The 14,341-nt window shown below is 37.0% G+C and overlaps 1 protein-coding gene across 7 annotated transcripts in view; it reads left to right on the top strand.

The window, feature by feature from the left end:
• The window catches only part of CCDC198 (coiled-coil domain containing 198), an 84,639-nt gene that overhangs the window by 44,436 nt on the left and 25,862 nt on the right, over positions 1 to 14,341 (top strand). For all 7 annotated transcript variants that reach the window (XR_008914986.1, XR_001626729.2, XM_016428621.2 and 4 more), the window contains 2 exons: positions 4,229 to 4,376; positions 11,929 to 12,160. Coding sequence is in view for 5 of the 7 variants with exons in the window: in XM_016428621.2 (XP_016284107.2) it covers positions 4,229 to 4,376; positions 11,929 to 12,160 (380 nt within the window). In the remaining 2 variants the exon portion in view is untranslated. The remainder of the gene's footprint in view (positions 1 to 4,228; positions 4,377 to 11,928; positions 12,161 to 14,341) is intronic.

The following is a 14,341-nucleotide window of genomic DNA, read 5'->3' as shown; positions in this document are numbered from 1 at the left end:
GATAAGATTCCTAAGCAACTATCTTCTTTCTCCTGCCATTACTTAATATTTTCTTAATATGCTTTATCTACTTTTTAATTTCAATGAATTTTCAAGGAGGGCTTGAAAAGAGTGGAAATTTCTACTTCATTTACTTGTGTCAGAGTTAGAACTTGGGTGAGGTGATTTTGCCACCTGATGGGAAATTGAGAAGGCACTAATAGCTCTGGAACTCTTACAAGAAGGTTTCAAGGCTACTTTTCATCCTGTTTACTATAGGGATTAACCACCCCTCCCCCCAGTCCTCAGTAACCTAGTTTTAGAAGCCAAAATGTGAAGAAGCAACTAACTTTAACACCATCAAGAATAATTAGCTAAAAATAGGAAGCTACCAGATGACTCGTTTCCTCCTCAGCATTGATTTCATCATGTTGGAAGGTCTTTACGTATCCCTTCAATGCAGTTTGGTTCTCTATTCATAACAGAAAGGACTTTCGGTACCATTTTTTTCAAGTGTAATTTGTAGTGCTTGGTTCTAGTGCAAAAATTCCTAGTTCTAAAATTCATTGCCATTGCTCTATTAGTACTGCTCTCTTGGAATGTATGCCATGGAATTGTTTTGTAATAAAGTTGCAGAGGGCAACTAGCAGTGGATAGCTGTAGGCCTGGAGTTATGAAGACTCATTTTCCTGAGTTGAAATCTGGTCTTAGACACTTACTACCTGTGTGATCTTGGCAAGTCACTTAACTCTGCCTCAGTTTCTTCATATGTAAAAAAATGAACTGGGAAAAGGAAATTCCAGTTTCTGCCAAGAAAACCCGAAATGGGGCCACAAAGAGTCAGGCATAACTAAAAATGACTGAACAACAAGTCACAGATTCAGAGTTAGTGAGCTTGAAAGCCACAGAATTCTGTCTAAAATATCCTCAACAAGTAATAATCTACCTTCTGATTGGTAACTTCCAAGGGGAATGGCAGAGAACTCATGACCTCCCGAGATAAGCCAATTCTTTTTTTTTTTTTTGGATAACTCAGATTTGTAAAAAGTGGTTTTCCCTTCCTAATCATTCTTTATATCCTTCCCTGCTTAAACATAAGAGAAATGAGTTGGGTCACTTAATTTACTCACTATCATAGGATAACATTTCTAGAGCTGGAAAGGATCTCAGAGATAATTTAGTTCAACTCCCCCTGGCCATCAAAAACAAGATTTGAACCTAGGTCATCTGATTCCAAAGTACACTAAATCTGCCTCCCAACTAGTGTTACTATTCTACTTCTTCTGATGAATTAACTTATCCCTTCTAATATTATTCTATTATCCCTCAAAATCAGTAATTACAAAAAATATTTGTTGTTGTATTTAACATTCATTACCAACATTGGATTATTCTGAATTTATTTCTGCCATGGTCAACCTAGTCCAGTGACAGTGAACCTTTAAGAGATTGCATGCCCTGTCCTTCCCCCTTACCCCACACAGGGGAGGGAGAAAGCACTCCCACTGGGCTGCTGGGTGGAGGGATGAGTGAAGTGAGGACTGTCCTTAGTGCAGGTGAAAGAGGGGGAGGGGAATGGTCCAAGCCCTCCCCTCCCCTCCAGCTCTGTTGTCTGTGAGTTGCCCACCTCCCACTGGACTGCTGGACAGAGGGGTGTGAAGGTATGGTGTTGAAGGGGAAGGGAGCAGCTCCGCTCAAGTCCCTCTGCCTTTCTAGTAACAAACTCTGGGGAGATGGGAGGGTTGCATGCATGCTCACATAGAATGCTCTGCATGCCATCTTTGGCACTCATACCATAGGTTCACCATTACTGTCCTAGTCTATTATATTATGCTCAGTAACTTGACCTTGCTTCCATCAGGTATTCATACTTACTTTTTTATCTTAAATTTGTCAATGAGCTTTCTGCATCCAGATTATTCTCTTTAGCTAGCTCCATTTTTTCTCACCAGAATAATTTCATTTTAAGTCTCCAGAATTTCATTCTTGAGAGCTTCCCATTCTTTTTTGACCAGCTCCCCTCTGAAAAGTATCAAGCCATTGGACCTATTTTTCCTTTCTCTGACTGTTTGAAATTTTGCCTCACCTTTTGAGGAATGAAATTAACTGTTCTACTTTTGCAAAGGAAGAATGCCAGCTGATGGTCATCTTCCTTATAAAAATCTCATACAAATTCCTATAATATCATGCACTCTGTCAGGCTTATGGTCTGTCCTCCAGACTCTTAATGAATTCCTTCTGGATTCATTCTGGATAGTTTTTATTAGACTCCTACTTCAAAATGGCTTTTGTTTCTATTGCTGTTGATCCTCACCCAAATACTCTCCACCATTTTCCTCCCCTCAAATTCCTAGATTTCCTCATGTGAATATATCATCTTAATATACAGCAAAACTCCACTCTGTTAATTTATATATTGCCTTTTGAATAAGAGTCAAATTTCAGCCATGAATCCCATCCCAGAGAGATTTAGTAATAGCTTTGAGTTCCAATTTGTCTCTTTACATTAGCATCACTCTGTTAATTGCATTTTTAGGTAAACATTTGAGGCCATAGATTTTATTGCTGACTTTCCTCTTGGATATTATTTTCTGTATATTATGGACCTCTTTTCTACTATTTCTTTTATGTTGTACCTTCTATGTGATATCAGCCTTGGGATTACTATGTGCATACTTTTTTTCCTTCCTTTTTCAATTTAGAGTTACCTTGATTGGACTTGAAAGACTTCAGGGAAAAATCTGTTTTTGTACTGTTATAATACTAGCCAAAAGCCTACCATTCCCAAATCTGCCTTTCCTTATCTTTATTTGGTAGAAGGTTGTTTTTTTTTTTTAAATTCTACAGATAACGAATTCTCCCCGGGTTTTCTACTTATTTCCCCCAGAACATCATAGTCTGATAATATTATCTAGTTTCCTTGTGGTAGAATCATCTCTCTCCCCCAATCCATGTCAATCACCAGAAGGAGCTAGTGGTCTTCAGATTTTTACAATTCTTTGGAAGCTCTCCATCAAGTCTTAAAGACATGATTCAGGAAAAGAACATATCTCTCTGTATTTTTTTTTATCAGCTTGACAAATAGCTGCTTCAGTATCTCCCAGCAGGAAGACATTAACCACCATCAATTTTCTCTTCTTCAACTGATCATTGTTTTATAACCTTTCACCTGAAGACACCTATGGCTCCCCATTATCATTCCTCAAAGTACAAGAAGCTACTTTACTAAGAAATAAGCCAGTTCCACCATTTACAGGAAGAGCTTCATCATGCCAATAAATAGCTTCAAATAATCAATGTGTATATTCTTGTTCCCTTCCTCCTGACTGTCATATTCTTCTACCTAACAATCTCCTAATACATATTACAATTGCTCTCTGCCTTTTCAAATACGATGTCCTCCTCTGGACTTTTCATCTTCCTCTTTATCCTAGAAGACAGATGGAATTGCAACTTACATTTCAGAAGGACTCTTTGTCCTTATAGTCACTACTCTCTCTGAAATGAATGGGGAGAGCTTCTTCTCAGAACCTCCTCTTAAGGAAGGGGCTCAAGCCCAGATATCACTTCATTTTCCACCTGGCTTTACTTGTTGCACTTCTCTATATTCCTTGTTCCCCTTCAGCTTCCTTTTATTTGTTGTCCTCCCCAATAAAAAGTAAGCTCTTTGAGGACAGGGACTGTTTTTCTTTTGGCTTGTATGCACATTCCCACTACTTGGCAAAGTGTCTAGCACATGGTAAACATTTAATACATGCTTGTTAACTGACTGATCTTGAAAAACTTTCTGTTCTTTCAAGCAACACTTATTTCTTCCTGATAAGTCAGGGTGCACGTCCCTAATGAAGGATCATCTCAATATATTAATAAAAACCACCTTTAGATAGTATCCAAGGTAGAGCAAATGGAATATTGCAACATATAGAGACTCATCCAAACATCTTAGTTTGTAGAGATGTGCTTTAGAGAAGAGAACTTTCATTGAACTGTGTATTTTTTTTTTTTGATTGAGTGCACTTTCAGTCTTTTTCCAAAATGGCAACCAAGTTGATTTTGGAAATTGTTGTTACTTCTGAGATTTTTTCTTTGAAAAGTTTCACTCCAACATATGTCTTTATCCTCATAATGAACACATGAACTGTAAAATGCCCAGGATGTCAGAGGCTGAATTCTATGTAGTGGAGACTGCTAAATTTGTGGAAGTTAGCTATTTACTTCTCTGTTATTAATATGGTTGAATCATTTACAGGCTCAGGCTGAGCTGAAGAGAAATCTCCACAAAGACGCAAGAATTAATAAACACAAAGCTAAGAAAATCCTGGAAAACATGCAAAAAAATGATAGCAGAAAAAACTCTATGACTAGAAAGTCTGATGTACTCATGAATGGAAATAAAGGTGAGTTCTGTCATTTCTCAGTGAAATAAAATTTTCCTAATTTGTTTTTAGCCTTTTCAGACAAATTATCAGTGGAAAGAGAACAACCAGTAGATTTGGGCCATTCCTATTCCTGTACTAATGGAATTTAACTTTGCTCAATTTGGGAATGAGAAATTAGAAGAAAAACAGAGAAACTTACAAAACACAGTTGCAAAAGATCTTTATTAATTTAGTATTTCAGTTGGCTTAACACTATAATAAGTATTTTTAGACTCACTCATTTTAGATTCACATAACTCACTCATCCCTAGGAAGAAACAAGAAGAAAAATCTTCATTTAATGATTAAAGAAAATGAAAGACAAGAAGGTTTATTAATATACCTGAGGTCACATAGAATGGTAATATATTGGAAAGTTTTCCTGATTTCCCAAATAGTACTATGTCATTCCCAACCCAGTCCAATATAACTCAATTAAATACAACAAGCATGCTTACTGGAACATAATTATTCTAAATTGTCATGAGAAAATGTCTCCAGATAAGCAGAAATAGTGACACCACCACCAATACCAGCCTATTATGGAGCTACTCCCTTTCTCTAGTTGATTTGAAAACTCTAAAGACCTAACCTTTTGGTCTTATTATACATTTCCTAAGAAAGGTAACATCATATAGGGGATAGAGAGCTGGCTTCCATTCTCTACTAACAAGAGTGAAGAAGACAGACACATATTGCACTAAGATTATAAATCATAAATTACTGAATTATGATGGGAGTTCTACACACATGAAAAAATAGACCTGGACTTTTCCCCACTTTAAAAAAACCCACTCATAATTTTCTAGAACTTTTCTGTTTAAATACATATTAAATATAGAAATATATGTGATACATAAATACAAACATGAGTTTATATTATAAATTGGTTCTACCCTTTGTTTGGTAGGGAAATATCGTTTCCTGGTAGAGATAGTTTCTAGGCTCTTTTGATATGTTTGTAGTGATTGTTTGACTTGTTGCCAGTCTGTAATAGGGCCTAATTGAACCCACCAATGGAGATTACTCTAGTCTTAAAAATCTCTTAGTGAGGATAATTGCTGCTTTCTTTAAGATATGAAACCAAAGATTATTAATTTGCATTAGCCACCAATAGCAGTTCAACTGAGTTGTCTAATCATTAATATGTCCATGTCCTAGTCCTCATCTACTGGCTTTCTCTTTCAGTCTTCATCTTTCTCAACTTCTCTAAGACACTATCATCGCCTTCTAGATTCTTTCTCCTTCCTGGGTCTTCATGGTATTTTTCTTTTCTCCTGGTTTCCTCATGACTTATCTGCTCCTTTTCAGTCTCCCTTGCTTGATTTTTATCCAGGGCATGTTCATTAATGGTGAGTGTCCCCCAAGGTCCAAGATGGTCCCTCTTGATTACTTTCTCTATCTAGTCTTTCTTAAGAATTCCATTAAATCCTATAGATTCAATTATCATCTCTATACAGATTTGTATATCTATCCTAGTGTCTCTTCTGATACTACCCACTGCTTTTTAGACATTTTAAATCAGATTCTTTCAGGCATTTCATCCTTAAAATGTCTGAAATAGAACTCATCCCACCCTCTAAACCATTTCCTCTTCTGAACTTTCCTAGTCCTGTTGAGGATATCACCATTTTCTCAGCAATCCATGTTCCCAAATTAAGGGTCATCCTCATTGCCTCACTTGTACTCACCCCACATATCCAATTTGTTGTCAAACTTTATTTTCTCTACCTTCACAACATTTTGCCTACATATCTTATTATCTAACCTTACATAGCCACCACCCTTGGGCAGACCCTCATCATTTTATGTCTAATACACAATTGCAATAGCTTTCTGCTTGGTCTCCCTATCTCAAGTCTCTACCCATTCCAACTCAGCCTCCACTAATCTATCAAAATATTCTATCAAAAGTACATGTTCTGATTGTGTCATCCTTTCAACCATCCACCCCGACTTGATAAAGTCCAGTGGTTCCCTATCATTTCCAAAATCAAATATGAAATCCTCCACTTGGCATTTCAAAAGCCTTTCCAATTTGATCCTGTCTTACCGTTCCAATATTCTTACACTTTACTTCCCTCCATGAGTGACACTGACTTCCTTACTGTTCCTTGCACATGACACCCCAACTCCTCACTGTACCTTTTAACTTTCTGAGCTCCATAGCTGAATCTTCTCCCTTTTTACAAGTATCTTCCAGCTACCTTGGGCTTCTTCGTGGCTCAGCTCAAATACTACCATCTATAAAAGATGTCTCTCAGATCCTCCTCCTACTAAGCCTTCAATATGAGATTATTTCCATTTATACTGTTTATGTCTTGCATATCTCCCATATTAGATTGTGAGTTCTTTGAGGGCAGGACCCTTGTTTTTTATTTTCTTTGTATCCCTAGTGTTTAATAAATACTTATTGACTGATTAATACTCTATGTCCAAAGCTCACTAACATCTTAATCTTTCGGTGTTCATTTTTGCTAATCACATTGAAGGGTCTCTAATCATAAGCATATCCTTCTGTATCCCCTAGCAGTGTTGTGCAGTTTTACAAAACTCCATCCAGAAAATGTTGGGTGAATTGTACACATAGCTGAGCTTTGAGGTGCCTCTCTTGTCAGCTGAAAGGAATAAACTAGAGGCATATTATGGAAGAAGTGGAAAAGTACAAGTCTTATCTATCTTTACCAATATGCTTTAAGGACTAACTATAGCATCAAACATTATAAGGTTTACAGTTTTCACAGTATGTGTGCTATTTGCCTTCATGTCTTGGATATTAAATCCTTATATGAGAAAGTTCATAAAAGGATATTTTCCCATCTGACTGCTTCCTTTCATATCCTAAATGTATTAATTTTTGGCAAAATATTTTTAGCTTCATTTAATTAAAATTAGCTGCTTTATCTTTTGTAATTGACTCTATCCTTTGTTTAACTAAGAAAACATATCCTATCCTTAGTTGTAAAATATAAACAATCTGTTTCTCTTTTATTTTTAAAATGGCATGGTCTTTCTTACTTTTTTAATTAATTGTAGAATATGCCAAGAAAGTATTGGTCTAAACTTAATTTATTCCAGATTGCTTTCTACTTTTTCTAAGTTTGTTCAAATGTGAAGCTATTTTCTAAGTAATTTATATATTTTTAATAAATATTAATTACATTTATCTATTGTTCTCCCATGCTTTTATCCTCTCATTTTGGTATTAGAACTATATTTGTCTCATAAAAGGAGGATAGTAGAATACATTAATCTCATTCTCATTTTTTAAAGAATAATTTGTGACAGTGATATTAATCTTTAAAAGTTTGATACAATTCTTCTGTGAATTCATCAAAACTCGAACACTTCCTCAGACCAATACTTTGTATTGATTCCAAGATGAAAGGTACAGGTTTAAAAAATCATTGGAATTGTATCATTGGTAGTCCCATTGGGCAACTAACTAGCACAGTGGATAGAATGCCAGGCCTAGAGTCAGGAATCCAACCTCAAATGCCTATTAGTCATGTGACCCTGGGCAATTCATTTAACCCTGTTTGTCTCAGTTTCCTCATCTATAAAAAAAAAAAATGAGCTGGAGAATAAAATGGCAAACCAATCCAGGATCTTTGCCAAGAAACTCCAAATGGAATCACAAAGCCTTAGACATGACTGAACAACAAAAAATTCCATTGAAAGTAGTTCTTTTCCTTTTCTGAGATTAATATTCTTAAGATTTCTGTTTGCTCTTCTGCAAGTTTGAGTATGTTGATTTATTGTCAGAAATAGAGTCTGAGGTTCAAATTTGCAAGCATAACGATTTATTTGCAAGGTTAACAGTTGTCAACAAATTGGGCCATCTGATTTCCCAGCAGTCAGAGACAAAGGAGTGATTCACAGTTTATTTTTATATCAGAAAAAGGGAATTGCAATTACAGGTGTCTTGAGAAAGTTCTTTTGAATGGAATTCATTTGGATGAGGCATGTCACTTGACCTGTACAATCTGGGTATAACTTGTCACTGTTGGGTGTGGGCATTTCAGGGACATAGTAGGACATTTTGCAGGGTGTGGTAATCATCAAACTGTCAGATTGGCTGGAGTATTACATCAGTTACAATTGATATCATGGAATCATTGGGTGAGCTGGAAGGTCTGGTGTTTGTGGTAAATGTGGTTAAAATGTTAACTTAGCAGAACACAGAGGTAAACACAGAGGGTAACTTAGCAGGGCCCAGATGGTAACTTAGACTTCAGAAATAAAGAAATATTAATGCAAGCTAAGCTCAGCTACAGGGGCTTGGCTCTGCAAAAATGAGATGGTTATATATCTTAACCTAAAAGCTATCTGAATTAGGCCTTACAAGCTAAAAATAAATCATCAGGATAATCAATACCAACTCAATTGGAAATTATTTCTTTCAAACTCCCCTCCCCCTTTCATTCTTAAGGAAAAAAAATTTTATATTTTTGAAAATATTCCTCTAGTTTATCTTCTCATATTTATAAGCATATAACTATTCAGACTAAGTTCTGATAATCCTTTCTGTTCTTCTGATTTTGTTCTATCTTCATTGACCTCTATCTTGCCTCAAGTGACTTTTAAGGGACAGAATTGGTCCCAACTGAATACCAACCCTCTTTCTTTCAGGCCTGATAATTTGATGTAGTGTTCCTTCCTCTATTCCTGGTGCTTCAGTCCACTTCCCTACACTGTTTTCTTTCCTTTATTCAGCTCAAGTCCTCCTCTCATCTGCTCCTTTTACCTCCATTTCCTGAAGAAGCTAGAGGTAGAAGTCATTTAAACTTTTTCAGGCTCCGTTCCTTCATCTGTAAAGAGGAATATAATAGCATTTTCCTCAAAGGGTTATTGCCCAGATCAAAAGAAGGAGTTTTTATGAAGTACTTTGCAGGTTTTAAAGCACCAGATATATCTGATTCATTATTACTGCAGTTCATTTTCTCACACACAAATGAGTTTTAGAGACAGAATTTGAATCCATTTCTCTTCTGACTAGTGATCTAGCAAATGCTAGGTATTCAAGAAATATGGATAAAATTTATGTGAATTAACCAGGCAGGTCTAGTTAAAGGTAAATGTGAGAATTAAAAGCCCCTAAAACAAAACCATGAGACACAGGTTCATGGGGAAGTAGGGGCAATGAGGAAAAGATACAGCAAAAACAACTGGTTGGGCTTTTGGTGTGGCTAATTTTGGGTCCCAGCAGAAAGTGGATAAAGGTCAGGAAGAGTCCAAAGTTTCATACTCGGCTCCACTAAGTTCCCCATAATCTCCTGTTAGTGCATATGTCGCCTGGGTCACAATCACCTTCACACCGGTTCAACTCCCAAGACTCCCAAAGGTCATGGGTTTTGTAGAGACAGAGGAGTTCTCCCTCAAGAGAGTCTGGTGGGCTCCCCAAAGTGTCCTAAGATTTTAAGTCTGGGGCTAGAAGGGACCACAAAGGCCATTTATCCAGTTCCTTCATTTTAAACAAGAAGAAAACCGAGGAACAATGAAGTTGTGAGCCTATCACAGTGGCAGTGCCAGAGTCCAGATCTGAACTGACACCCTCTCTTTTTTAGTTATTATTTATCCCCATGGCCCCAGGAAAGGAGACAAAGGAAGCAGTTGCTGGGAGGAGTCTAAGCCAAACAAAATAAGGAGCATAAGGATGTCAGGAAGAGGGTGCCCACACAGTGTTCAGAGGAAAAGCAGATTCACTCAAGTAAACTTTATGCATCTCAGAGAGGTCTCCAGATGTTGTGGGATTTTCACAGTCTGTCAACATCAGGTTTGAGTCAGAAAATTTGAACTGGCCTCTTAGCTTTATCTCTTGACAATTTTGTGATGTTGAGCAAGTCGCTGATCTTCCTTTCCTTAATTTCCTAACTTAAAAAATAGAATCATAATGCTTGCACTTTATGCCTTTACAAGCGTGTTTTGGCAATGCAATGGAAATAAAGCCACCAGTTGGTATAAAGAGCAAGACAAGTATAGCTATCAGGCACCCCTTTCACTCCCCACTAACTAATGGCTTGATGATACATCTGAAGATCTCATTCCCCCCTCCTTTTGCTGGAATTTGGCTTTCCTTTCAACTTCTTTGCTGCCTACCTTCTAGTTTTATTGTTTGTTTGTTTAATGTAAAAACCATTTTTGTCTCTCTTGGTTGCACAAAAACAGGCAACTAGGATAGGGTCCTCAGGTTGTAGTTTGCTATTCTAAGGGAAAGAGAAAAATGACAATGTTGATTTACCTAACTATCTTCTAGATCTGTATGAGTCCACAATGAGTACATCAAAAAAGGATAATGCTACTTTTTATCATAAAAATGAAATTTTAAAAGGTATTTTTTGTCAGCAAAGAAAATCTGGAGGTTAGAATAAAAATTAGTTTTTTCTAGGAACCAAGTCTTCAAGTATTATCTATATGTGGACAAATCTGCAACCTATATATCTGATCCTAATTTCTCTTTTGGATTTAAGTCTTGTATTCCCAAATGCCCACTGGACATTTGAGGAACATTCAACTAGAGGTAGGTATCTCAGGCTCATTGTTTCCAAAATACTCCTTAATTTCCCTCTTTCTGTTGAGGATACCATTAACCATCTAGTCCATTCAGGTTCACAACCCTGGACTCAGTATTAACTCTTTCCTCTTAGCCCTTATAATCCAATTAATCTTGTCAATTCTACCTCTGCTATTTCTATAACATCAGTCTCCTTATTTTTACCCATATGGCTACCACATGAGTTCAGACTATAATCATCTCTCACCTAGAATATTACTATAGCATTCTAATTGGTTTAATCTCTCCTCTCTCCAATTTATCCTTCACACAGCTGCCTAAGTGATATTTTTAGGGCACCAAATCTATGTCACTTTCCTGATAAAGCTCTAGTGATTTCCTCTTGCCTCTGGGATAAAATATAAACTTCTCTGATTAGCATTTAAAGCCCTTCTCAATCTGGTTCCAGTCTTTCTTTCTCGTTTAATTGCACATTTCTATTCTTCACAGACTCCAAACTGGTTTACTTGTTATCCCCCATATGCAATATTCTATCTTCTACCTCCAAGCCATTGTAGAGGCTGTCTACTATGTTTGAAATCCATTTTATCCTCCCATCCACCTCATAAATTACCTACACTCTTTCAAAGCTCAGCTTAAGTGTCACTTCTTACAGGAAGCCTATCCTAACCTCAATGCCATGAATTCAGAAGTTACTTTGTACCTACTTTGCATACATTTTGTATTTCCTTTTCAACATTGATGTGTGTTTCCATATGAATGGAAATATATTACACATATTTATATGTACATACACATGAATGTGTGTGTGGTTTTGCTCCAATAGAATATAACCTCTTAGAGGATTAAGTAATTTTTTTTGTTATTGTAGCTCTAATGCATTATTTGGCATATTATAGACTCTGAATAAAAGTCTGTTAAATAAATTAATTAATCAATCTAGATTCTTAATTTCTTCTTTGAACACAATATTAACTATGCTGGATTGAATTCTAAAAGAACTTTGGTCCTTTGTAGGAAATGAACAGAATAGAGAATTTGCAAAGAATCATGAACAGATTGAATATAATCCCAGGAGGAGTGATGTATTGCGAAGATGGTCCCTCAAACAACAAGTCCAAGATGAAATATTCTGGGACAGTTCTAGCACCAGTTCAGATGATTTGGACAAAAATGAAAGGAAATCCTGGGGACTCTTGAGGACCAAGACACAAAGAATCCCAGTTTTTGATGAGCTCCTTGATCAAGAGTAAGAGAGCTACAACATTAAGAGACCTATGCTTTCATCAGGATTTCATTGGGAGGGAAAAGGGGAGAAGAGGGAGTATATTGACAATTTCAATTACTTGTGATTCCAGAACCTAGAACAGTGCTTGGCTTATAGAAGGTGCTTAATAAATACTTATGGATTAATTGCTTAATTGTAGTACTGATTGAAATCAATATGTGGAATACACTACATTTTTTTTCAAAATCCTTTGGGTGTTTTTTAATCCTTACTTTCTGTCTTAATAACAACACTAGGACAGAAGGGCAAGGACTAGGCAAATGGGGTTAAGTGACTTGCCTAGGGTCACACAGCTCAGTGTCAAATTTGAACCCAGATCCTCCCAGCTCTAGCTTTGATGGTCCATCCACTGAGCCACTTAGATTCTCCTAAAAACTGTTTTTAAGAATGGAGTCTTTTAGTCCCTGGGCATTATTACTGTGACCTACTTAAAGAAAATTGATATCGAACATATAAAACAAATAAATTAGAGGAATAATTATCCACATAATTCTCTTTATTTTATTTACAAGAATTACGTTCTTTCTTAAAATACTAAGGTTAAGTTATCTAGGAAATATAGGTTGGCTTTAATATAGCTAACTACTGGTTTTAACAGAGAGGCACCAGGGAGATTACAGAAATACTTAATATGATAGGAACTATTATCAATTAAATAAATATTGACTAAGTGAAATTAAAACTACTATAAGAATATAATGGATTTCCATAAAGAATAAGAATTTTAGAGCTATATGGGATCTTGGGGATCATTTAAGAGAAAATGATTCAATTACAAAAACTAAATGTACATGTAATTTTAAAAATATCTCTTGTGAAATCCATCTACAGTTTCTTCAGTCCCATGAAATTACATTTTATCTAAAAACATTCAAAAGTTATTTTTAAAAATTTAATGGTTCATTTTGTGAAATATTCCAAAAAGAAAACAATCCCAAACCCCCAATGCTGAAATTCATCAAATGAACATAAAAAGCTGACACATTTGAGAATAAACACTAAAGCTATAATTATGAATTTTGTAGTTGTTGTTCGGTTGTTTCAGACATGTCCAAATCTTTATGACCTATTGACAAAGATACTAGAATAGTTTGCTATTTCCTTCTCCAGTTCATTTTATAGATGAGGAAACTGAAGCAAACACAGTTAAGTGATTTGCCCAGGGTCACACTGCTTGTTAAATACTTTTAGCCAGGGAACTTTTTTACCTCAAAGCAAAAAGAGTTGTGGAAAAGGGTTGTAATGTAGAGAACAATTTGATGGCAAGTCCAGTTCCTCTAAGAGAGACCATTCAACCCTGGCTCCTGGATTTTGTGAAGAAAGTAGGCCCTTAGGACAGTGATGGCGAACCTATGGTATATGTGCCAAAGATGGCACACAACGCCCTCTCTGTGGGCATGTGGTCACCCTCCCCCACCCCTCCACACCCCAGAAATCATTCTTACAAAGGCAAAGGGACTTGGGTAGAGTTGCTCCCCTCTGCCTCCTCACTGTGCCTGATAACAATTTTTTACATCCCCTGCCTCTGTGCCCAGCAGCCAATGGGAGTGCACTAGGGGTAAGGTTCATGGGCAGCACAGCTAGAGGGCATGGAGCACTTGAGCCACTCTCCTCCCCCCCTGCACTACCTGAGAATATCCCTCACTTCCCCTGCTCCTCTGCCCAGCAGCTCAATGGGAATGCTTCCTCCCTCCCCTGTGCAGGGTAAGGGGGATGCAGGGCATACCCAGAATGTAGCGGGGGAGGGGCATGGCATGGGGGGAGGGGCATGGCACTTGGTCTGGGGTGGGTTGGATAGGGATGAGGTCTGGCACTCCATCTCTAAAAAGTTTGCCATCACTGCCCCAGGAGAATGAACTGAACAGTCACCCCCTGTCCAAGGAGATGTGTATTGTCCTGTAGAAAAAGCATACCTTCTTGTATCAGGGCCCAGAATAAGGCCTCATTTGCCTTATGATATTCTGATAAATATTTATATCTCCCAGCTAATGGCAATTTCTTCATCTGTTTCCTTGAATTCTGTTACTTCTATGACCTTACTCTCTATCAGTAACTTGCTTTTCTTACATCTTTGGGAGATCATTTAAGATTCGTAGATAAGGAGCTCGACCAAGAGTCAGGAATGTCTGGGTTCAAATCTAA

Source organism: Monodelphis domestica, chromosome 1 (genome assembly GCF_027887165.1).
Source record: "Monodelphis domestica isolate mMonDom1 chromosome 1, mMonDom1.pri, whole genome shotgun sequence".
NCBI classification, from domain to species: Eukaryota; Metazoa; Chordata; class Mammalia; order Didelphimorphia; family Didelphidae; genus Monodelphis; species Monodelphis domestica.
Note: the sequence above shows the minus strand (reverse complement) of the source record. Positions and strands in the feature narration are given on the sequence as shown.